The sequence below is a fragment of the Salmo salar genome, chromosome ssa26 (genome assembly GCF_905237065.1).
Source record: "Salmo salar chromosome ssa26, Ssal_v3.1, whole genome shotgun sequence".
In the NCBI taxonomy this organism is placed as follows: domain Eukaryota; kingdom Metazoa; phylum Chordata; class Actinopteri; order Salmoniformes; family Salmonidae; genus Salmo; species Salmo salar.
Window position 1 is genome coordinate 40,069,005 of NC_059467.1, and position 25,411 is coordinate 40,094,415.

Genomic DNA, 25,411 nt, shown 5'->3' on the forward strand with positions numbered 1-25,411 from the left:
TGCATAAATCTCCCCATTTTTTAGATGATTTGGGCATGAAATTTAAAACATGCTAAATGTGGGTGATTGAGTTACAAGGGATTTGGTACAAATATGCTAATTTGTTGGTAGTGGCTAGTTTACTAAAACAAAGTGTGGATTGCAGTCACTGTCCATAAACTACTTTTTTCTGAGGTAAGGAAACAATTTTTGTAATATCTGACATATTCCTTTTAATCTGTCTAGAAACCAGTCCATAATGTTACTCCTCAAACCATTTTGTTCTAGTCCTGCTGGATATCATCCTAGTGAGGCATGTTGCTTAAGCCATAATTAGACTACAAAATGCAATTTACTTGGATGAGTTTCAGTTTGTGCTGAAAATATGTCACTCATTGTAATTTAGTCAGTGCCACTGGTCCAGCCAGTTTAGCATCATTTTTCAATCTCGAGTGCTTTCCCAGCAATGTACTAGGTAACGTGAAAGCTAAGATGTAGCTTGAACTTCCTATCGGACCACTCAACTCGTTGCAGACAGCTGTCCGTCTGAATACCAAGACACCCTTGGTTGAGTGATTAAGGTTGGTATTGGAGGGAAGCAACAGATTCCTGAATGATTATTTTTAAATCAGATAAAATGTCTCTTTTGCTCTTGAGGTTGGGATTTGAGCTTCTATGGCTGTGTTTACACTGACCCTGAGAACCCAATTGTGATTTGTTTTTCTGACTGTCCACACTAAGTTGTGACCCATTTCAGATATGGGGCGGTAGAAATAAATAATTGGCTAAAGATCTGAATTGGGCTGCCGGCGTAAACGCAGCCTGTGAAGTTTCTTCATACTTGGCACAGACCTTTTAGACCAATGGTCAACACAAAAGGATTCCATACATTTTCTAACGTGTCCTGGTGTTTAGGAAAGGAAAAGGGGTGGAGTGCCAATGGTATATGCTCAGTGCCTGAGTTATTTATTTATTTTTAAGGGAAATGTGCATTTCAACCATTAAAAGTTGCCACCCCATCAATGACTGGTAAATAGCTGAGGGATGGGACTGAAAGTAACCACTCAAATTCGTAGATGGCTATGAATGTGAAGACTGACCAGCTATGATATAAATTTAACCATGTTACGAAGCTATAGTGTTTAAATTCACTTGTTTTTAGAAATAAAGGGGTAAAACAAGCTTATTGGTTCTGATGGGGTAAGACGGTTGAACTAACATGATGCATTTATAAGTAATATTCAAGAATCAATGTGTTTAATTTAAAAGTACAAAAATGTATATAGCAATTGCAGATTGTCTCTAAGGGAAGTAGTTTGTTTCCCTCAGTAACATAATGTAACTATGCACAACACAATGTTCTTTCCAGTCATTGTTGGGGTGCTGAATTTTTCCTGGTCAGCTTACAAAGTTCAGGGCCTGGTGGTTGTCAGGTACTTGACCACTGGTCAGATATGTTGTGCTGGAACAAAAGCCTGCTCACACTTCTGTGACCTCCACACCTGGGCCCGTATTCACAAAGGCTCCTGGAGTAGGAGAGCTGAGAGGTATACTACAAAACACAATGAGTTAAGCAGCTAACTTGGATAAACAACTAGACAGAACTAGATTTTCTGGGTCACTACGCTAAACTTAAATGTATTTTGTGTTGTCAATTAGTCCATGCCCATTTGAAGCATATCTTACAAAAAAATGTCAAGTTATTTCAGAATATTTAGGCAATTTAGCTGGCTAACTTATTGATCCTCCTTTGTAGTATAGCTGTCTGATCTTGCATTTAGATCATAATAAATAAGATGGGGATCTGATCCTAGACCAGCACTCCTCCTCTGAGATTCCCTAATTCAATGTATCTTTACCAACTTACCATCAAGTCCCTTGAAGTGCCGTCTAACAGGTCATTTATTTCCTTACTCAGACTGCGTTTAAATCAAACCAAATGTTATTTCTCACATGCTTCATAAATAAGTGTGGACTAAAAGTGAAATGCTTACTTACAGGACCTTCCTAACAACGCAGAGAGAGAAATAATAGAAAAATAAAAACAAGGAATATATACATAATGAGTAATAATAACTTGGCTATTTACACGGGGTAAGTACTGAGTCGATGTGCAGGGGTACGAGGTAGTTGAGGTAAATATGCCTACTAGAAAGTGTGTGCCCTCAGGCCGGGAGAGAAGCAATAGTCATTCCGCTACCTAAGAATAGTAAAGCCCCCTTTACTTGCTCAAATAGCTGACCAATCAGCCTGTTACCAAACAGTAAACTTTTGGAAAAAATTGTGTTTGACCAGATCCAATGATATTTTACAATAACCAAATTGACAACAGACTTTCAGCACACTTATAGGAAAGGACATTCAACACGCACAGCACTTAAACAAATGACTGATTGGCAGCGAAATTGATGATAAAAATATTGTGGGGGCTGTTTTGTTAGACTTCAGGGCAGCTTTTGACATTATCGGTCATAGTCTGCTGCTGTAAAAAACGTATGTGTTATGGCTTTACACCCCCTGCTATATGTGGATAAAGAGTTACCTGTCTAACAGAACACAGAGTGTGTTCTTTAATGGAAGCCTCCAACATAATCAAGGTAGAATCAGGAATTCCCCAAGGCTGCTGTCTAGACCCCTTACTTTTTCAATCTGTACTAACGACATGCCAATGGCTTTGAGTAAAGCCAGTGTGTCTATGTATGCAGATGACTCAACACTATACACGTCAGCTACTATAGCGACTGAAATGACTGCAACACTTAACAAAGAGCTGCAGTTCGTTTCAGAATGGGTGGCAAGGAATATGTTAGTCCTAAATAGTTCAAAAACTAAAAGTATTGTTTTTGGGGAAAATCATTCATTAAACCCTAAACCTCCACTAAATCTTGTAATTAATAATGTGGAAATTGAGTAAATTGAGGTGACTAAACTGCTTGGAGTAACCCTGGATGGTGAACTGTCATGGTCAAAACATATTCATACAGAAGCTAAGATGGGGAGAAGTTTGTCCATAATAAAGCGCGGCCTTAACAACACTATCAACAAGGCAGGTCCTACAGGCCCTAGTTTTGCCGCACCTGGACTGCTGATCAGTCGTGTGGTCAGGAGCCACAAAGAGGGACTTTGTGGCACGCACTGCTGGCCCTTAAATATACACAGAGCTAAAATGAATGATTTGCATGTCAATCTCTCATGGATCCAAGTGGAGGAGAGACAAGCTGACAGTGTTGACAAGCTGAATGCACCGAGCTGTCTGTTTGAACTACTAGCACACAGCTCAAACACCCATACATACCCCACAAGACATGCCACCAGAGGTCTCTTCATAATCCCCAAGTCCAGAACAGACTATGAGAGGCACACAGTACTACATAGAGCCATGATTACATGGAACTCTATTCCACAGCAGGTAACTGATGCAAGCAGTAGAATGAGATGTAAAAAACAGATAAAAATACAGCTTATGGAATAGCGGGGACTGTGAAGAGACACAATAAGCACACAAATGCTAGCACACACACTTTACACACACGTACGTTGTAGTATTGTTGTCTGGTGGTATTGTACATTTTGTATTATAGATATGTAGTGGTGTAATAATGTTATATGATGTACTGTTTTATCTTTTGTTTTATATGTAATGTAAGTGCCTTAATGTGTTTGGACCCCAAGAAGAGTAGCTGCTGCCTTGGCAGGAACTAATGGGGATCCATAATAAACCCCAGGAAGAGTAGCTGCTGCCTTGGCAGGAACTAATGGGGATCCATAATAAACCCCAGGAAGAGTAGCTGCTGCCTTGGCAGGAACTAATGGGGATCCATAATAAACCCCAGGAAGAGTAGCTGCTGCCTTGGCAGGAACTAATGGGGATCACTAATAAACCCCAGAAAGAGTAGCTGCTGCCTTGGCAGGAACTAAAGGGCATCACTAATAAATACAAAATACAAATATGTACATATTGGTAGGAATCAAGTAACTAGGCAACAGGATAGATAATAAACAGCAGCAGCGTATGTGATGAGTCAAGAGTTCATGCAAAAGCGGTCAATGCAGGGGGTCTATTTAACTAACTTGGTTGTTGTCCTGGCACCACACAGCTATGTCGCTGACCTCCCTATAGGCAGTTTCAACGTCTTTGATGATCAGGCCAACCACCGTTGTGTCGTCAACAAACTTAATGATGATGTTGGAGTCGTGCGCAACCACACAGTCGTGGAGTCATGGGGGAACAGGGAGTACAGGAGGGAACTGAGCACGCACCCCTGAGGGGCCCTCGTGTTGAAGGTCAGTGTGGCAGATGGGTTGTTGCCTGCACTCACCACCTAGGGGCGGACAATTAGGAAGTTCAGGATCCTGTTGCATAGGGAGGTGTTCAGTCCCAGGGTCCTGAGCTTAGTGATGAGCTTGGAGGGCATTATGGTGTTGAACACTGGGCAATAGTCAGTGAACAGCATTCTCACGTAAGTGTTCCTCTTGTGCAAGTGGAGAGGGCATTGTTGAGTGCAATAGAAATTGTGTCATCTGTGGATCTGTTGGGGCGGTATGCAAATTGGTGTGAGTCCAGGGTGTCTGAGATGATGGTGTTGATGTAAGCCATAACCAGCTTTTCAAAGCATTTCAGATGTGAGTCCTACGGAGCGATAATCATTTAGGCAGGTTAACTTGGCATTCTTGGGCACAGGGACTATAGTTTTCTGCTTGAAACACGTAGGTATTACAGACTGGGTCAGGGAAAGGTTGAAAATGTAATTGAAGACACTTTCCAGCTGGTCAGCACATGCTCAGAGTACGCATCCTGGTAATCAGTCTGGCCTTGCAGCCTTGTGAATGTTAACCTGTTGAAAGGTCTTTACTAACATCTGCTACGGAGAGTGAGATCACCCAGTCGTCCGGAACAGCTGGTGCTCTTATGCATGGTTCAATGTTGGTTGCCTCGAAGTGAGCATAAAAGGCATTTAGCTTGTCTGGTAGGCTCACGTTCCTGGGAAGCGTCCCTGGGTTTCCCTTTGTACCCTGTGATAGTTTGTAGGCCCTGCCACATCCAACGAGTGTCAGAGCCAGTGTAGTAGGATTCGATCTTAGTCCTCTATTGATGTTTTGACTGTTTGATGGCTCATCGGAAAACGTAGAGGGATTTCTTATAAGCGTCCGGATTAGTGTCCTGCTCTTTGAAAGCGGCAGCTCTAGCCTTTAGCTCAATGAGGATGTTGCCTGTAATCCATGACTTCTGGTTGGGATATGTACGTATGGTCACTGTGGGGATGACAAGGTCGTCGATGCACTTATCAACGAAGCCGGTGACTGATGTGATAAACTCCTCAATACCATCGGATGAATCCCGGAACATATTCCAGTCTGTGCTGGTGAAACAGTCCTGTAGCTTAGTTTATAACAGGCAGCCCAATTCGACAATTTTTGCCCAATTATTGGCAAAAGATCTGATCTGATCTGATTGGTCAAAATACCAATAATTGTCCAAAAGACCAATAATTGGGCAAAAGATCAAAGTTTGGCTGTCTGTGAAAACGCAGCCTTGGGGAAGATTTCAATTGCATACACCATACACCTCTCATTTCCTTCTCAAAACCCATTGGAGGAGAATGTCAAAGGGGCAGGACATCTGGCTTTCTCATCCAATCACTTTTGATGAGGAAACGAGGAGAGAGGACACAAGGTGTATGGAATCTCCCATAGACTTTCAGGAATCTGATGTGCCCTTGAGCAAGGCCTAATTAGTCTGTCAGTCAATTGCAGCCCCACCACTTGGTTTTCTATAAAGCAGAGCGATAGGGCTGGAGAAATGTAAGATCTCATTCATTGATGGAGCTATGGATGAAATGACTGACAGTCAATAAGATCAGCATATTTAGAAGTTATACAGTACAGTGTTTGTAACTTTTAAAACTGAATTCTTAGAATAGATTTTCTTTGCACACCATCCCCACATACAAATGAACAGGTCATAGTTTTCACCCTGTAACACTGAAACCCAATGAGGGTAAATTAGGTTAATCTTGAAATTCCTCAGGCTTGGAATTACTCCTTAAAGGCTCAATGCAGTCGTTTTAATATCAATATCACATTTCTGGGTAACATTTGGTACCTTACTGTAATAGATTATCCATTAAAATGGGCAAAAATTGATTTTTATCAGAAAAATATTTCTCAAGCAGGGACTGTATGGGAGTGGTCTGAGCGGGAAGGGGAAATCTGAAAACTAGCTGTTATTGACAGAGAAGTCTCCATAACCATGTGTGTTGGAACTTTGGAAAATAATGAGACATTATGCAAAAACAACAGGGATGTCCACATTCATAACATTCTAACCTTGATGTGTTGATGTCCTGTAGACTTTTACAAAGACTACAATAATTTAAGTTGTGTTACTACTAGCACATTTACAAATGTTTGGTCATTGTCTCAATATTGATCCTGTTTTGTAAAATAAGAGTGAGTGTGTTTGTCTGTGTTTCATGTTCGTGATTGCCTTCTAACGGGCCTCCATTCCTGTCTCCAGAGGCCCAAGCTTCCTTCGACACACAGCCCTGTGTGAAAAGCTCTGATGTTGATCTGAGTTTTTCTGGGGCACCTGGTTGTGGCCCTAGGCCTGCTCCTGCCCTACCCTGTCTGTGAGGCCACCACTCTGGGTGCAGTGGTCAATGTTGTCCCTCTAGAGAAGAGTGGAGGAAATATGGTGAGGTTACACATTGTTAATTACCAATGCTGTCAGCTTTTAACACTGTGTATTAGGAATTTCAGGATTGACCTAAAATATGCACTGCGATAATGATAGGCTTTCTATGTTACGATGCACATGTGCGCAGTATTCAAATGAATTACAAATCCATGTTGATTGGTTCTTGCTCTGCCTCCCAGCTGTAAACACACAGCCCCTCCAGGTTACTTACTACACTGGTATTTTACAGTCTCTGCGATTTAGCTGTTGTTTTCATTGTTTTTGTTTGTTTCAATTTACTTTATAAAATGGTAAATAGCCAATAATTACAGTGTGGTTTAGGCACCAATAACAGGTAGACAATGATTGTGCTGAATTCCTAAAAGCAAGTTCCTCATTGTTACCATGTAATTAATTACATGACCTCCTGACCTCACGTCACCTTTGACCTTTGGCAGGTGAGGGCCCACTACACCGTGATCTCTGCCCTTCCCTGTCCATCGTTCTCCGGAGTGTGTCAGACAGGGGAAGACTGTGTCGTGCATACCACCTCGTTACCCTACACAGGACAGAAGCCCACCTCAGGCTGGTGCGTCCGCCAATGGCAGAGGACCATTCCCAGCAACTACAGGGCCAACGTGAATTTGGGGTATGTGATTCGCTGAGAGACCTGTTATTATTATCACACCGTGACCATTTGATGTGCTTTTGTAGAACATCTATAGAATCAATACACACTGACTGGACATGTTCAGTGCTAGCTTCCGCAACATTGAAGACTGTAAGGTTTCATGAGTTGGTTTCATAATGGTAAAAATGTTACACAAACTTACTTTAAAGCAGTTGGACATTAGACCTCCTCAGTCCTTACAATTCAGAATTTAATGTATAATGCAGTTTCATGACTGATCATTCTTACTTTGTATCATATGCATTATGTTGTATATGTGATATAAATGTCTATGTGTTATAAAGCAACCATTTTGCAGGTTATGTCACACCACTTCAGGAAAAGTGAAAAACAAACATATTTATTTGACTCCCCTGTAACTGTGAATTAGGTCCAACGTGAATGTGTTTCTGTTCTTGTGTTTCTGTTCTTGTGGGCTGGACCCTCCAACCAGTCTAACCCATTGAGACTAAACCAGCCCCCTTACTGCAGCCTGCCTCCTCCTCTCAGGTAACTCAACTCACTGTGACCTGGACCTGAGTCTTGTACTGCACATAGAAACATTACTCTGTTTACTCTAGTCTACACATTCTCACGGTTTTGACTGTTCATATGTAGTGGGATTTATTTGGTCATGATGACTGATACATTTTGACCCTTTTCTCTCCTCTTTGTCCTTCTCTCCCTTTCTCTCCTCTTTCATTTTCTCCTTCCTTCCTTCCTTCCTCAGCACCGTTCTTCCTTTCCATACTTTTTTCTTTCTCCTCTGTATCTCATCCCAATTGTCAAGCTCTTCGGTTCCGCTACAGCCTCTTCAAGTCTCTCAAAACAGGGTCCCAGTCCTTTATCAGCAACCAACACTCCTGTGTTCCAATGGCACGTTGTGTTAGCTAATCCAAGTTTATCATTTTAAAAGGCTAATTAATCATTAGAAAACTCTTTTGCAATTATGTTAGCACAGCTGAAAACTGTTGTTCTGATTAAAGAAGCAATAAAACTGGCATTCTTTAGACTAGTTGAGTATCTGGAGCATTAGCATTTGCGGGTTCGATTACAGGCTCAAAATGGTCAGAAACAAAGAACTTTATTCTGAAACTTGTCAGTCTATTCTTGTTCTGAGAAATTAAGGCTATTCCATGCGAGAAATTGCCAAGAAACTGAAGATCTCGTACAACGCTGTGTACTACTCCTTTCTCAGAACAGCACAAACTGGCGCTAACCAGAATAAAAAGAGGAGTGGGAGGCCCCGGGGCACAACTGAGCAAGAGGACAAGTACATTAGAGTGTCTAGTTTGAGAAACAGATGCCTCAAAAGTCCTCAACTGGCAGCTTCATTAAATAGTACCCGCAAAACACCAGTCTCAACGTCAACAGTGAAGAGGCGACTCCGGGATGCTGGCCTTCTAGGCAGAGTTGCAAAGAAAAAGACATATCTCAGACTGGCCAATAAAAATAAAATATTAAGATGGGCAAAAGAACACAGACATTGGACAGAGGAACTCTGCCTAGAAGGCCAGCATCCCGAAGTCGCCTCTTCACTGTTGACGTTGAGACTGGTGTTTTGCGGGTACTATTTAATGAAGCTGCCAGGAGGAAAATATATATATATAATAAAGTGGGGAGAAAAACATATGATATTAACTGAGTGTGTATTCTTGTGTCAGGGCTTGTGTGAACTGCCCACATCACTTCCCACTGATGGTGAAGGACCTGGATGGGGACACAGTGCTCTGTCGCTTTGCCCATGCTGACCTTGGAGAATGCCTTGACTGCCCCCAGTACAACTTTCTGAAGATGGAGGAGGTGAGTCTTAACTTATTTGTGTCTTTGTGTTAGTCCACACAGCAGTGACTATTAAGATGCCCCAAACCGCCAAGAAAAGGTGCAAGAAAGAGAACCGTGTTGGATTTAATTCCTATACAGAGAAATATGAAACATGAATCGGTCATTATGGATGCATCATGCACCATCTAAATGTGCGGGGAGGTTAAACCAATTTAGAGTTATTTGTTGGACTTGTTTCTTTTGAGGGTTAGGCTTTCGGCTTCAGGCATGTGCTCTGTGGGAAACAAAGAACAATTGTTTTCAAATAAATGTTGTTGAATTTGTTTTAATTGCTACTTCATAGGAGACGTGTAGGCTGTTGTACAATGGTAAATCGTCCGCTGGCCAATACTCTGTGCAGCTGATGGTGGAGGACTTTTCACGCCAAACCCAAACCAACAAACGCAAAGCACTCAGTTCCATCCCACTGCACCTGTCCCTTACAGGTGAGACTGACACACACAAACTATTTCACGCTGTCTTCTCTTTATTGATGGGCCTGTTTCAGGGAAAAATGAATCAGGTAAATTCTGCTGGTCTGTTCTCAATAACTATACATACTGGACTCTATGATGTAGCTGTGTTGTTCAGTCTTGATCTGAGGCACCCTGGGATTGATTTATCAAGCGCTCTTGAAAAATACGATTTCAACACAGTAGTTAGTAATGGATGAATTACCCATATTTATGTACCGGTAGCAACATTTTATATTGAGATACACCCAAAGTTCTTCAAAGGGAGCAATCATATACAGTATGATACCTGAAGGAGGTTAAAAAGAAAGTTTAAAACTAAATAACCTTAACTTTTGTCTTGGTTTCAGTGGAGGAGGCGTCCTCAAGCTGCACTGCTGAGCCGGTCACTACAGGACTGACACCAACAGGGGGAGTCACTATCTATGTTCTGCCCTATGAGCAGATCAACGTGTCTGTCACCTTTCATTCTGACCTAGAGAGGTGTGTTATAGCATGGTTTCCCAAACTCACTCCTCAACGTAGAGGTGTGTTATACTACTCAACCTAGAGAGGTGTGTTATACTACTCAACCTAGAGAGGTGTGTTATACTACTCAACCTAGAGAGGTGTGTTATACTACTCAACCTAGAGAGGTGTGTTATACTACTCAACCTAGAGAGGTGTTATACTACTCAACCTAGAGGTGTGATATACTACTCAACCTAGAGAGGTGTGTTATACTACTCAACCTAGAGAGGTGTGTTATACTACTCAACCTAGAGGTGTGTTATACTACTCAACCTAGAGAGGTGTGTTATACTACTCAACCTAGAGATGTGTTATACTACTCAACCTAGAGAGGTCTTATACTACTCAACCTAGAGAGGTGTGTTATACTACTCAACCTAGAGAGGTGTGTTATACTACTCAACCTAGAGAGGTGTGTTATACTACTCAACCTAGAGAGGTGTGTTATACTACTCAACCTAGAGAGGTGTGTTATACTACTCAACCTAGAGAGGTGTGTTATACTACTCAACCTAGAGAGGTGTGTTACACTACTCAACCTAGAGGTGTGATATACTACTCAACCTAGAGATGTGTTATACTACTCAACCTAGAGAGATGTGTTATTCTACTCAACCTAGAGAGGTGTGTTATACTACTCAACCTAGAGATGTGTTATACTACTCAACCTAGAGAGATGTGTTATACTACTCAACCTAGAGGTGTGTTATACTACTCAACCTAGAGGTGTGATATACTACTCAACCTAGAGAGGTGTTATACTACTCAACCTAGAGAGGTGTTATACTACTCAACCTAGAGGTGTGTTATTCTACTCAACCTAGAGGTGTGTTATACTACTCAACCTAGACAGGTGTTATACTACTCAACCTAGAGAGGTGTTATACTACTCAACCTAGAGGTGTGTTATACTACTCAACCTAGAGAGGTGTTATACTACTCAACCTAGAGGTGTGTTATACTACTCAACCTAGAGAGGTGTTATACTACTCAACCTAGAGGTGTGTTATTCTACTCAACCTAGAGAGGTGTTATACTACTCAACCTAGAGAGGTGTTATACTACTCAACCTAGAGAGGTGTGTTATACTACTCAACCTAGAGAGGTGTTATACTACTCAACCTAGAGGTGTGTTATTCTACTCAACCTAGAGAGGTGTGTTATTCTACTCAACCTAGAGAGATGTTATTCTACTCAACCTAGAGAGGTGTTATACTACTCAACCTAGAGGTGTGTTATACTACTCAACCTAGAGGTGTGTTATACTACTCAACCTAGAGAGGTGTGTTATACTACTCAACCTAGAGAGATGTTATTCTACTCAACCTAGAGAGGTGTTATACTACTCAACCTAGAGGTGTGTTATACTACTCAACCTAGAGGTGTGTTATTCTACTCAACCTAGAGAGATGTTATACTACTCAACCTAGAGAGGTGTTATACTACTCAACCTAGAGGTGTGTTATACTACTCAACCTAGAGAGGTGTTATACTACTCAACCTAGAGGTGTTATACTACTCAACCTAGAGGTGTGTTATACTACTCAACCTAGAGAGGTGTTATACTACTCAACCTAGAGGTGTTATACTACTCAACCTAGAGGTGTGTTATACTACTCAACCTAGAGGTGTGTTATACTACTCAACCTAGAGAGATGTTATACTACTCAACCTAGAGAGGTGTTATACTACTCAACCTAGAGGTGTGATATACTACTCAACCTAGAGGTGTGTTATACTACTCAACCTAGAGAGATGTTATACTACTCAACCTAGAGAGGTGTTATACTACTCAACCTAGAGGTGTGTTATACTACTCAACCTAGAGAGGTGTTATACTACTCAACCTAGAGAGGTGTTATACTACTCAACCTAGAGGTGTGTTATACTACTCAACCTAGAGAGGTGTTATACTACTCAACCTAGAGAGGTGTTATACTACTCAACCTAGAGAGGTGTTATACTACTCAACCTAGAGGTGTGTTATACTACTCAACCTAGAGAGATGTGTTATACTACTCAACCTAGAGGTGTGATATACTACTCAACCTAGAGGTGTGTTATACTACTCAACCTAGAGAGATGTTATACTACTCAACCTAGAGAGGTGTTATACTACTCAACCTAGAGGTGTGTTATACTACTCAACCTAGAGAGGTGTTATACTACTCAACCTAGAGAGGTGTTATACTACTCAACCTAGAGAGGTGTTATACTACTCAACCTAGAGGTGTGTTATACTACTCAACCTAGAGAGGTGTTATACTACTCAACCTAGAGAGGTGTTATACTACTCAACCTAGAGAGGTGTTATACTACTCAACCTAGAGGTGTGTTATACTACTCAACCTAGAGAGATGTGTTATACTACTCAACCTAGAGGTGTGATATACTACTCAACCTAGAGGTGTGTTATACTACTCAACCTAGAGAGGTGTTATACTACTCAACCTAGAGAGGTGTTATACTACTCAACCTAGAGAGGTGTTATACTACTCAACCTAGAGAGGTGTTATACTACTCAACCTAGAGAGGTGTTATACTACTCAACCTAGAGAGATGTTATACTACTCAACCTAGAGAGGTGTGTTATACTACTCAACCTAGAGAGGTGTGTTATACAACTCAACCTAGAGGTGTGATATACTACTCAACCTAGAGGTGTGTTATACTACTCAACTTTTCCATGAGTGTCCCTTTTTTTGTGTCATGTTTCTCTCGTCTCTCTCTCTCTCTCTCGCTCTCTCTCTCAGTTGTGTGTAAACGTTACAAACGGGTTGTTTTCAAAACTTTCATCTGGGATTTCTATTGGAGAAGTTAGTCAGTTTCTGTGCATATTTCTACTGTGTCGACTGTGTTTGTGGTATGTCTCTTCTTCAGCGTATCAGAGATAGTGGTGGTTGGTCCCCCTGGCCTTTTCAGGACAGCGCTGGACACCAAGGGTTCCCTGGCCACCATGAATCTCACATGGATCCGGAGCCCCAATAACCTGCCTCCTCTTTTGCCCCTTTGTTTCCTGGCCAACACCAACAGGTCACTTTTTGAGGAAAGAGAACAATAAATGTTAAGTTGACATTTTGTCAGCAACCAATAATGTTTAGGCATATGTTATAACCAACCTGTCTGATGTACTTTACACAACCTTTTGTCTTCACAGTTTGCAGTCTGAACCCAGATGTGTGTGGCTTTACCAAAGTAAGGACAAGAACAATCACAGTTCTTTCTGTTTTGTGTGTGTGTGTGTCCGAGAGTAAGCATGGTGAAAGGATCGTTTCTTAGTTGTTTACAGTGGTGAAAGCGGGGTGAGGTAAAGCATAGGTGCAATATTTGGTTCAAAACATGTTCATAATATACACCTTTTTTTCTGTTCCAGGACAGATGGAGACCTTTCCCACTGGAACAGGTATAGAACACACTGTGTAGTTGATATCCACTACTGACTGTCTGTCTGTCTGTCTGTCTGTCACGATCCTCTCCTTCTGTCTGTCTGTCTGTCTGTCTGTCTGTCTGTCTGTCTGTCTGTCTGTCTGTCTGTCTGTCTGGCTGGCTGGCTGGCTGGCTGGCTGGCTGGCTGGCTGGCTGTCTTGTTCTTGATGTATCGTCTTTTTCCAACCAATATGGAAAAGACACAAACATACAAGCAAAGAAATACACTACAAAGACCCTCCTCTCTTCACCATAACCCAAAACCTTACCCTAACCCAGGTTCCTATCCAGATCCCTCCTCTCTTCACCATAACCCAAACCCTAACCCTAACCCAGGTTCCTATCCAGATCCCTCCTCTCCTCTCTTCACCATAACCCAAACCCTAACCCTAACCCAGGTTCCTATCCAGATCCCTCCTCTCCTCTCTTCACCATAACCCAAACCCTAACCCTAACCCAGGTTCCTATCCAGATCCCTCCTCTCTTCACCATAACCCAAACCCTTACCCTAACCCAGGTTCCTATCCAGATCCCTCCTCTCTTCACCATAACCCAAACCCTTACCCTAAACCAGGTTCCTATCCAGATCCCTCCTCTCTTCACCATAACCCAAACCCTTACCCTAACCCAGGTTCCTATCCAGATCCCTCCTCTCTTCACCATAACCCAAAACCTTACCCTAACCCAGGTTCCTATCCAGATCCCTCCTCTCTTCACCATAACCCAAACCCTTACCCTAACCCAGGTTCCTATCCAGATCCCTCCTCTCTTCACCATAACCCAAACCCTTACCCTAACCCAGGTTCCTATCCAGATCCCTCCTCTCTTCACCATAACCCAAACCCTTACCCTAACCCAGGTTCCTATCCAGATCCCTCCTCTCTTCACCATAACCCAAACCCTTACCCTAACCCAGGTTCCTATCCAGATCCCTCCTCTCTTCACCATAACCCAAACCCTTACCCTAACCCAGGTTCCTATCCAGATCCCTCCTCTCTTCACCATAACCCAAACCCTTACCCTAAACCAGGTTCCTATCCAGATCCCTCCTCTCTTCACCATAACCCAAAACCTTACCCTAACCCAGGTTCCTATCCAGATCCCTCCTCTCTTCACCATAACCCAAACCCTTACCCTAACCCAGGTTCCTATCCAGATCCCTCCTCTCTTCACCATAACCCAAAACCTTACCCTAACCCAGGTTCCTATCCAGATCCCTCCTCTCTTCACCATAACCCAAAACCTTACCCTATACCAGGTTCCTATCCAGATCCCTCCTCTCTTCACCATAACCCAAACCCTTACCCTAACCCAGGTTCCTATCCAGATCCCTCCTCTCTTCACCATAACCCAAACCCTTACCCTAACCCAGGTTCCTATCCAGATCCCTCCTCTCTTCACCATAACCCAAACCCTAACCCTAACCCAGGTTCCTATCCAGATCCCTCCTCTCTTCACCATAACCCAAACCCTAACCCTAACCCAGGTTCCTATCCAGATCCCTCCTCTCTTCACCATAACCCAAACCCTTACCCTAACCCAGGTTCCTATCCAGATCCCTCCTCTCTTCACCATAACCCAAACCCTTACCCTAACCCAGGTTCCTATCCAGATCCCTCCTCTCTTCACCATAACCCAAACCCTAACCCTAACCCAGGTTCCTATCCAGATCCCTCCTCTCTTCACCATAACCCAAAACCTTACCCTAACCCAGGTTCCTATCCAGATCCCTCCTCTCTTCACCATAACCCAAACCCTTACCCTAACCCAGGTTCCTATCCAGATCCCTACCCTCTTCACCATAACCCAAACCCTAACCCTAACCCAGGTTCCTATCCAGATCCCTCCTCTCTTCACCATAACCCAAACCCTAACCCTAACCCAGGTTCCTATCCAGATCCCTCCTCTCTTCACCATAACCCAAAACCTTACCCTAACCCAGGTTCCTATCCAGATCCCTCCTCTCTTCACCATAACCCAAACCCTAACCCTAACCCAGGTTCCTATCCAGATCCCTCCTCTCTTCACCATAACCCAAAACCTTACCCTAACCCAGGTTCCTATCCAGATCCCTCCTCTCTTCACCATAACCCAAACCCTTACCCTAACCCAGGTTCCTATCCAGATCCCTCCTCTCTTCACCATAACCCAAACTCTAACCCTAACCCAGGTTCCTATCCAGATCCCTCCTCTCTTCACCATAACCCAAACCCTTACCCTAACCCAGGTTCCTATCCAGATCCCTCCTCTCTTCACCATAACCCAAAACCTTACCCTAACCCAGGTTCCTATCCAGATCCCTCCTCTCTTCACCATAACCCAAACCCTTACCCTAACCCAGGTTCCTATCCAGATCCCTCCTCTCTTCACCATAACCCAAACCCTTACCCTAACCCAGGTTCCTATCCAGATCCCTCCTCTCTTCACCATAACCCAAACCCTAACCCTAACCCAGGTTCCTATCCAGATCCCTCCTCTCTTCACCATAACCCAAAACCTTACCCTAACCCAGGTTCCTATCCAGATCCCTCCTCTCTTCACCATAACCCAAACCCTAACCCTAACCCAGGTTCCTATCCAGATCCCTCCTCTCTTCACCATAACCCAAAACCTTACCCTAACCCAGGTTCCTATCCAGATCCCTCCTCTCTTCACCATAACCCAAACCCTTACCCTAACCCAGGTTCCTATCCAGATCCCTCCTCTCTTCACCATAACCCAAACCCTAACCCTAACCCAGGTTCCTATCCAGATCCCTCCTCTCTTCACCATAACCCAAACCCTAACCCTAACCCAGGTTCCTATCCAGATCCCTCCTCTCTTCACCATAACCCAAACCCTAACCCTAACCCAGGTTCCTATCCAGATCCCTCCTCTCTTCACCATAACCCAAACCCTAACCCTAACCCAGGTTCCTATCCAGATCCCTCCTCTCTTCACCATAACCCAAACCCTTACCCTAAACCAGGTTCCTATCCAGATCCCTCCTCTCTTCACCATAACCCAAACCCTAACCCTAATCCAGGTTCCTATCCAGATCCCTCCTCTCTTCACCATAACCCAAACCCTAACCCTAACCCAGGTTCCTATCCAGATCCCTCCTCTCTTCACCATAACCCAAACCCTAACCCTAACCCAGGTTCCTATCCAGATCCCTCCCCTCTTCACCATAACCCAAACCCTTACCCTAACCCAGGTTCCTATCCAGATCCCTCCTCTCTTCACCATAACCCACAACCTTACCCTAACCCAGGTTCCTATCCAGATCCCTCCCCTCTTCACCATAACCCAAACCCTTACCCTAACCCAGGTTCCTATCCAGATCCCTCCTCTCTTCACCATAACCCAAACCCTTACCCTAACCCAGGTTCCTATCCAGATCCCTCCTCTCTTCACCATAACCCAAAACCTTACCCTAACCCAGGTTCCTATCCAGATCCCTCCCCCCTTCACCATAACCCAAACCCTTACCCTAACCCAGGTTCCTATCCAGATCCCTCCTCTCTTCACCATAACCCAAACCCTAACCCTAACCCAGGTTCCTATCCAGATCCCTCCTCTCTTCACCATAACCCAAACCCTTACCCTAACCCAGGTTCCTATCCAGATCCCTCCTCTCTTCACCATAACCCAAAACCTTACCCTAACCCAGGTTCCTATCCAGATCCCTCCTCTCTTCACCATAACCCAAACCCTTACCCTAACCCAGGTTCCTATCCAGATCCCTCCTCTCTTCACCATAACCCAAACCCTTACCCTAACCCAGGTTCCTATCCAGATCCCTCCTCTCTTCACCATAACCCAAAACCTTACCCTAACCCAGGTTCCTATCCAGATCCCTCCTCTCTTCACCATAACCCAAACCCTTACCCTAACCCAGGTTCCTATCCAGATCCCTCCTCTCTTCACCATAACCCAAACCCTAACCCTAACCCAGGTTCCTATCCAGATCCCTCCTCTCTTCACCATAACCCAAACCCTTACCCTAACCCAGGTTCCTATCCAGATCCCTCCTCTCTTCACCATAACCCAAACCCTAACCCTAACCCAGGTTCCTATCCAGATCCCTCCTCTCTTCACCATAACCCAAACCCTTACCCTAAACCAGGTTCCTATCCAGATCCCTCCTCTCTTCACCATAACCCAAACCCTTACCCTAACCCAGGTTCCTATCCAGATCCCTCCTCTCTTCACCATAACCCAAACCCTTACCCTAAACCAGGTTCCTATCCAGATCCCTCCTCTCTTCACCATAAGCCAAACCCTTACCCTAACCCAGGTTCCTATCCAGATCCCTCCCCTCCCCATACACTGATACATCACACTCTTTTCCTTCTTTATTCATGTTTTGTTTAGTCTGATATTTTGTTTGGAGTCCTGTATTTTTGTTTTTCTTTTCATTTATAAAATGTGGGTCCCTGAAAAGCGCTATAAGTCCCATGTATTATTATTATTTCTGTCTCCTTCCAGAGCTGACATGTGGGAAGACTGAGATGCATCTGGTTCTCCCCATTTCCACCCTGAAGAACTTGATTGTGTCAGAGCTCCAGCTCAACCATCCTTCCTGTAGTGTCACCTCCAACTCCACCCATGTGATGGCCAGCATCTCTCTGACTGGCTGCGGCACTAAGAGAGTGGTATGAGACTCTGCCCACTGTATCAAATGCAGAACTTACATTGGCTCCTTCCCAGTAGTGGTGCATGAGTAAAATAACTGGGGAAGCCAAGCCAGAGAAAATGCCATATTACAACCTACATGTTGTGAAAATTGCGTTGTTTGCTATATAACCTGTTAGTTCATATGCCTTGCCATCGTGATATATAAGCCTAAGACCTAGACAATAAGAAGACACAGTGGCAGTCATTGAAAATAAGAATTTGTTCTTAACTGACTTGCCTAGTTAAATAAAGGTAAAATAAATAAATGTTTCAGACATTTTCGGACTACTAAACAACTATTGATTTAGAACCACAGAGAGTTACCGCAAGTCACAAACAAAGTAGGAGCTGCCTCCACTATTACAGCACCATTTCAACATCAACATTTCCACATCGTCGAATCACCCCTGCTTAGTCTAATACAGTGACAACTTAAAGATACCAAAAACGATTTAGTCAAATCAACGTAAGCTTAATATGATGTGGCTGTCCATAGTTCTGATTTCTGTGTGTGTGTACAGTTGAAGTCGGAAGTTTACATACACTTTAGCCAAATACATTTAAACTCTGTTTTCCACAATTCCTGACATTTAATCCTAGTAAAAATTCCCTGTTTTAGGTCAGCTAGGATGACCACTTTATTTTAAGAATGTGAAATATCAGAATAATAGAAGAGAGAATTATTTATTTCAGCTTTTATTTCTTTCATCACATTCCCAGTGGGTCAGAAGTTTACATACACTCAGTTAGTATTTGGTAGCATTGCCTTTAAATTGTTTAACTTGGGTAAAACGTTTCGGGTAGCCTTCCACAAGATTCCCACAATAAGTTGGGTTCATTTTGGCCCATTCCTCCTGACATGGCTGGTGTAACTGAGTCAGATTTGTAGGCCTCCTTGCTTGCACACGCTTTTTCAGTTCTGTCCACAAATGTTCTGTAGGATTGAGGTCAGGGCTTTGTGATGGCCACTCCAATACCTTGACTTTGTTATCCTAAAGCCATTTTGCCACAACTTTGGAAGTACACTTGGGGTTATTGTCCATTTGGAAGACCCCTTTGCAACCAAGCTTTAACTTCCTGACTGAGGTCTTGAGATGTTGCTTCAATATTATCCACATCATTTTCCTACCTCATGATGCCATCTATTTTGTGAAGTGCACCAGTTCCTCCTTCAGCAAATCACACCCACAACATGATGCTGCCACCCCCGTGTTTCACGGTTGGGATGGTGTTCTTCGGCTTGCAAGGCTCCCCCTTTTTCCTCCAAACATAACGACGGTCATTATGGCCAAACAGTTCTATTTGTCCCTGGCCAGACCAGAGGACATTTCTCCAAAAAGTACGATCTTTGTCCCCATGTGCAGTTGCAAACCGTAGTCTGGCTTTTTTATGGCGGTTTTGGAGCAGTGACTTCTTCCTTGCTGAGCAGCCATTCAGGTTATGTCGATATAGGACTCGTTTTACAATGGATATAGATATTTTTGTACCTGTTTCCTCCAGCATCTTCACAAGGTCCTTTGCTGTTGTTCTGGGATTGATTTGCACTTTTCGCACCAAAGTACATTCATCTCTAGGAGACAGAACGCGTCTCCTTCCTGATCGGTATGACGGCTGCGTGGTCCCATGGTGTTTATACTTGCGTACTATTGTTTGTACAGTTAAATGTGGTACCTTCAGGCGTTTGGAAATTGCTCCCAAGGATGAACCAGACTTGTGGAGGTCTACAAATTTTTTTCTGAGGTCTTGGCTGACTTCTTTTGATTTTCCCATAATGTCAAGCAAAGAGGCACTGAGTTTGAAGGTAGGCCTTGAAATACATCCACAGGTACACCTCCAATTGACTCAAATGATGTCAATTAGCCTATCAGAAGCTTCTAAAGCCATGACATCATTTTCTTGAATTTTTCCAAGCTGTTTAAAGGCCCAGTCAACTTAGTGTATGTAAACTTCTGACCCACTGGAATTGTGATACAGTGAATTATAAGTGAAATAATCTGTCTGTAAACAATTGTTGGAAAAATTATTTGTGTCATGCACAAAGTAGATGTCCTAACCGACTTGCCAAAACTATAATTTGTTAACAAGAAATTTGTGGAGTGGTTGAAAAACTAGTTTTAATGACTCCAACCTAAGTGTATGTAAACTTCCGACTTCAACTGTATGTGTTCTTGCAAGTAGAAAAAACATGTTGACCCAGCCTACTTGTAGGGAAATGTCAATGGCATCTTCCTGTCATGTTGACGAAACGGTCTATGATTCTGTCATACAGTACATGCTTTTAGGTTTTGTTGTCCTAGGCTACCTGGCTAAAATACTTGCTCGCTAGCCTAACTTTCATGTAATGATGAGCCAGCTAATTAACATTAGCCTACTACATCTAGCTACATATTGAACTTCCATCCTCTCAGGCCAGGGACACAATGTATGGTTGGTTGGATAAGAATCACTGTTATAATCATTGGCCAGTAAGGAGAATTAAGTAAAACTACAAGTCCAAATCTCTATCTCCATCTATGGCTAATTTAAGAAAGGGTCAATTTTAGCTAGCTAGCTAGCCACTGGAGGACAACAGTGCAACGAGATGCAACAAATCAAGTTTTTTCTGTCATTAACGTTTTGCTCTCGATGTGATGTGATTGGTGTGAAGCCAATTCCAAACTGGCCTCTCTGGACCTTTTTTTTGGTGTGCCAGGACCATTCACAGTTTTGAGCTCACTCAGTTTAGCTCAATGCTGATTGGCTATTATTTTATACTTTTTTTATCAAGGGAGACCAAATGCTTGCTGGATTCCCTTGCGTTTAATACTATGGGCGGCAACAATGTCACACTCTTTTTAACCAGACAGCATCAGGTAGATGGCTACACATACAGTCAGAGGAGTACAGTTTCGCTCGCTCGGATGCTTTCACCTGTGAGATACAGTACATTCAGCCTCTTGCGAATTGAAGGAAAATTATGAAACTCAGAGAGATGAAAGATAAATAATTGTATATGTTTTTTTCTTAGTCAATTTTCTGAGGAAGCCTGGCTTCCCTTTGCATACATGAATGCACGCCACTGCTCCTTCCATAAATCAGTTTTAACAGACTGTCTGCTGTGATGTGTGAATGAACCAGAATATCCACACATGATATCCTGTTTCTTTTCTCCTCAGCACTCTGGTTCAGAGATGGTGTACACCAACACCCTGCGAAGCGTACGCAACACTGTCATCAGTCGGCAGCCCACCCTGATTATGCCGATAGCCTGCCGTTTCCCTGGCGTCGAGGCCAAGGGCCCGCGGTACGCCATCAACATGCCGTCGGAGCAGGAGACCTTCAGCATCGTTAAGTTCTGGTTGGAGTTCCACTGGCCTGGGGAGGGGCCCATGGCTAACAGAACCAAAATCCCCAAGTTCCGCCACCTCCTCCCTTCCTCGCAGCGTGTCCGCCGAGAGACGTCGGTCCGCACCGCGAGCAGGCTGGACACACTGGACCTGCATGTGTTCTCCAACACCTCTCTGGACAGGGCAGAGCTGATGGTGGGCAAGTGCATGGAGTCTGAGACAGAAGACATGGCTGACAGCCTCTGTATCCTGGATCAGGGGTCAGGGATCGTTTTCTAACATTTTTACCCAATCTTAATTATTTTTTATTACCCCAAATGGAGTACTTGGGTTTTTAAAACAAGCTCTACGATAAGCCATATGAACTAAACAATGCATGAAATTTCAGAAAACTGTCCATTTAAACTCAGTTGAGATGGTAGCAATTTGTCACGTCGCTATGAAATGGATAGTTTACTGAGATTGCCTCTGTTTTGAAACCGCTTCTCTCACATACATTAAAAACATTCAATGTCTTCCTTCTTTCTCAGGTGTTCGGCTGGAAATGGAACCCTGGAGATTCTGACGTCAATCTCCACTGTCAGGGTATACCGAATCAACCTGAGCACTATCAAAACTAAAGGAACCATGGTGTGTCTTTCTGGCCATGAATCACTCTTCAGGGGTATGAAGGGTGCTCCCATTGTCTCTCAGGCATCCGGAACCTGCCAACATGACTATCCAGTTGAGCTAAAGCCCAGGGACTAAAAATAGAAATAGACTAACTAGCGCCTATATCCCATACTTAAGCAATAAGGCACGAGGGGTTGTGGTATATGGCCAATATACCAAGGCTAAGGGCTGTTCTTATGCACGACGCATAATACGACTGGATACAGTCGTTAGCTGTGGTATATTGGCCATATACCACAAACCCCAGAGGTTCCTTATTGCTATTATAAACTGGTTACCAATGTAATTAGAGCAGTAAAAATAAACGTTTTGTCATACCTATGGTATTCGGTCTGATATACCACGGCTGTCAGGCAATCAGCATTCAGGGCTCGAACCACCCAGTTTATAATGTCTGATATACCACGGCTGTCAGCCAATCAGCATTCAGCGCTCGAACCACCCAGTTTATAATATTTAATTTAAAACATGTTTTATTATTGTTATTACTGATTGATTGAGTACATCAATCAATGTGTCAGTCTGCCACTATGTGTTTGTCCCTTTCAGCTCTGTTTGAATAACAGTATATGTCAATCTGAAAGGCCATCAAATGTGTTTAATGCTTATTTCAAATTCTCACAATATGTTTGGACTTGGTAGGACTTGTAGACAGGCTCAGCTCTTACTCAGTCCTGTAGCTTAAATGTATCTTTGGGGGCTGTAGCCCGGCAGTAGTCCAACCGATAGGGAAAAGATGACCAGCACTCACCAATAAAGTAGAACTAACCAGTGATATTTACCCTCAATTGGATTCTCTCCTCTACTTTCTCCTGCTCTAGCTCCTGCTGAGGACTCAAACATGACAGTGGGCGTGGTCTTGGCTGTCATTCATGTCTTACTTCAAGGCCTGCTTCATCACTGAAGAGAGAAAGGCTTATAATTCCTATGTTGTTAAATTGTAGCCCTCATGTGAATTACTGTATACTAATTTACATCATAAGAAGCCAATGGAATTAATGATATGACACACTTCTTACATTGAATGGGTCGTTTTTCAAGATAATTATTTTGTACAGTATACTCCCCATGATGGTTTCTACATTTTCCCTGAGGACATTGGTAGACTTACATTGCGTCAAAACTCGAAATTTGTCCATGTAAAGCACGAAACACCGAGAATCACACTGCCGAAAGGTACTTATCACAGCGGGTGGCGTTCCTTCGCTTGCTAGAGCAAAAGCGGTACCTGCTGCGACGAACCTACGGCTTCTAGTCAGTGGCCAACTTGATTTTGAGCCAATCAGAGGTTCGTCATTAGTTACCACAGCCACAAAGTCATAAACCTAAAATGTGATTTTAAACCTAAACTTAACCACACTGCTAACATTATGCCTAACCATAACCTTAAATTAAGACCAGAAAGCAAATGTTTGTTTTCATTAATTTTTATGCTATAGACAATTTTGAACTTTGCGGTAGCTAGTGGAAACCCAATCAGAGAGCACCAACCCCCACAACGGAAAAAAGGAAATAAGAGGGCAGTTTTCCGCACATCCTCGGATGAGCCAGTCACACTTCATATGCAATGTAGGCTATGGGATGGAAACTAACTAAGTGCACAGACACAATACTCAATTATTCCTCCAAGCTAGCTAACCACTGTAGATAGTATTGACAATGTATGTAAATAACAATGGATTCGCTAGTGTCCATGAAACAGCTGCCTGTGTTAGTTGCCGAGTTGTGCAGTTTCCTTAGCTACCTAACGTTAGCTAGCTAAACATTTGGCTATGGGCTGGTACTTTGGGATTATGGAGAGTGAATAAAATTGTTTCTTCTTCACCTTGCTAGGTAGTTATCTAGCTGTGGCCATCTGGCTAGTAGCAACATAAACAGATGTCTGGTAATCTAGAACATAAACAAGACGCACGGATATGCATTGCCAAACAAAGCTACTGCCACCTTCTGGTTTGGAGTATTTTAAAAGTCTGAGTGGGTGACGACTTCCAAGGTCTTTGTTGTGTGATCACAAAGAAGTGACTGCCGACACTGTTCGGAGTTGCTAAATACTGTCGGCAGGCAAATGTTTGACAATTTTACCAGGCAAACGTTTGACAATCTTACTGGTGTGTCTGAGCTGTAACTATTTTTAACTGCTGTTTATAACTATTTTCGTCCAAAAATCCTGTTCAAAATGTAATCCTGGATATGAACATAAAGTAATTGTTTCAAATTTGTCCTGGTCATGCATGCACTGTAAAACAAAATATATATAAATAAAATCTAGTTTCAACTAATTATTATTAAGTAACTGGTTCCACAGACTTTTTTTTGTTTACTCAACTTTTAGGTCCAAGTGTTACCTGAACAAAAGAAATTACTCAAACTTAGCTCCAATTTGACAAGAATTCAGTCAATTTAAAATGTGTTTTCTCAACTTGTCTCATATATTCATTCAGCTATAAATTATTATTTGGGCAACCATATTTGACACATTTTGAAATACAAAAGTGCTGTTTGTGTGTGTAACTAGTTCCACAATCTTTTTTAGGTAAGATGCCCAAATAACATTTGAGAACACACATCATAAAGACTGACTTGAAGTAGTATATCTTAATTGGATGTTGGCATGCACACTTTTGTGGGAATGTATCAAAAGTGGACTAATGAATATGTGGGGGTTGAGTAAAATTATCCTGCAATTAGCAAATTATACTCGATTTTATATTTTTTTTAACTGCCGTTGACACATATTTACAAGAGTTTCCTCCACTGTTAACTGAAATTGAAAGGTTTTCAACGTTTTTTAACAACCATTCTAATAACTCCCAATGACTTATTCAACATTGAATCAATCAAATGTATTTATAAAGCCACCAACAGTTGTCACATCATTACAGTAACCCGGCCTTAACGAATCAATATTATTGATACTACTCCCGCTCCACGTTTACTACAAACATAGATCGTGCTTATGTAAGCACAAAGACGACTCCTGCTGGGGCTTTAGTTCATCTGGCTATCAGTCTTCAGGTGCAAGGACAAACCAGGTATGATACGCAATTGGTCACAAAAAGGCGTATTGGTCTCCCACTACCGCTAAAATAGTGTTAATCCTCATGAACTTCACTTAATTCAAACATTTTATACCCATTAAACATAAACCCTCTGACTGATTCTCCGAAGTCATTCATAAGAACATGTAATTTACCTT

At 42.7% G+C, this 25,411-nt stretch overlaps 1 protein-coding gene across 2 annotated transcripts; it reads left to right on the forward strand.

Moving 5' to 3' along the window:
* The first annotated feature begins 100 nt into the window (after window positions 1-100).
* On the forward strand, window positions 101-24,450 carry LOC106587650 (uncharacterized). Of its 2 annotated transcripts, XM_045708518.1 has the most exons (14): window positions 101-560; window positions 6,497-6,673; window positions 7,114-7,304; window positions 7,780-7,835; window positions 8,990-9,128; window positions 9,454-9,595; window positions 9,973-10,105; window positions 13,013-13,165; window positions 13,290-13,327; window positions 13,506-13,535; window positions 18,029-18,195; window positions 21,373-21,803; window positions 22,074-22,173; window positions 23,037-24,450. In XM_045708518.1, the coding sequence occupies exons 3-14, from the start codon at window positions 7,257-7,259 to the stop codon at window positions 23,058-23,060; spliced, it is 1,461 nt and encodes a 486-aa protein (XP_045564474.1). In that variant the 5' UTR covers window positions 101-560; window positions 6,497-6,673; window positions 7,114-7,256; the 3' UTR covers window positions 23,061-24,450. The 2 variants fall into 2 exon arrangements, with proteins under 2 accessions (XP_045564474.1, XP_014031703.2); XM_014176228.2 differs by lacking the exon at window positions 23,037-24,450 and having other exon boundaries at window positions 22,074-22,490.
* The last annotated feature ends 961 nt before the right edge of the window (window positions 24,451-25,411 follow it).

What these genes read in the sequence shown, in the direction of transcription:
- LOC106587650 (XM_014176228.2), top strand. Translation starts at nt 7,257, where the DNA reads ATGGCAGAGGACCATTCCCAGCAACTACAGGGCCAACGTGAATTTGGG. An exon ending in AGCCTGCCTCCTCCTCTCAG is followed by an intron (nt 7,836 to 8,989) that starts GTAACTCAACTC and finishes TTCTTGTGTCAG; the next exon opens with GGCTTGTGTGAACTGCCCAC. An exon ending in GCTGCGGCACTAAGAGAGTG is followed by an intron (nt 18,196 to 21,372) that starts GTATGAGACTCT and finishes TTTTCTCCTCAG; the next exon opens with CACTCTGGTTCAGAGATGGT.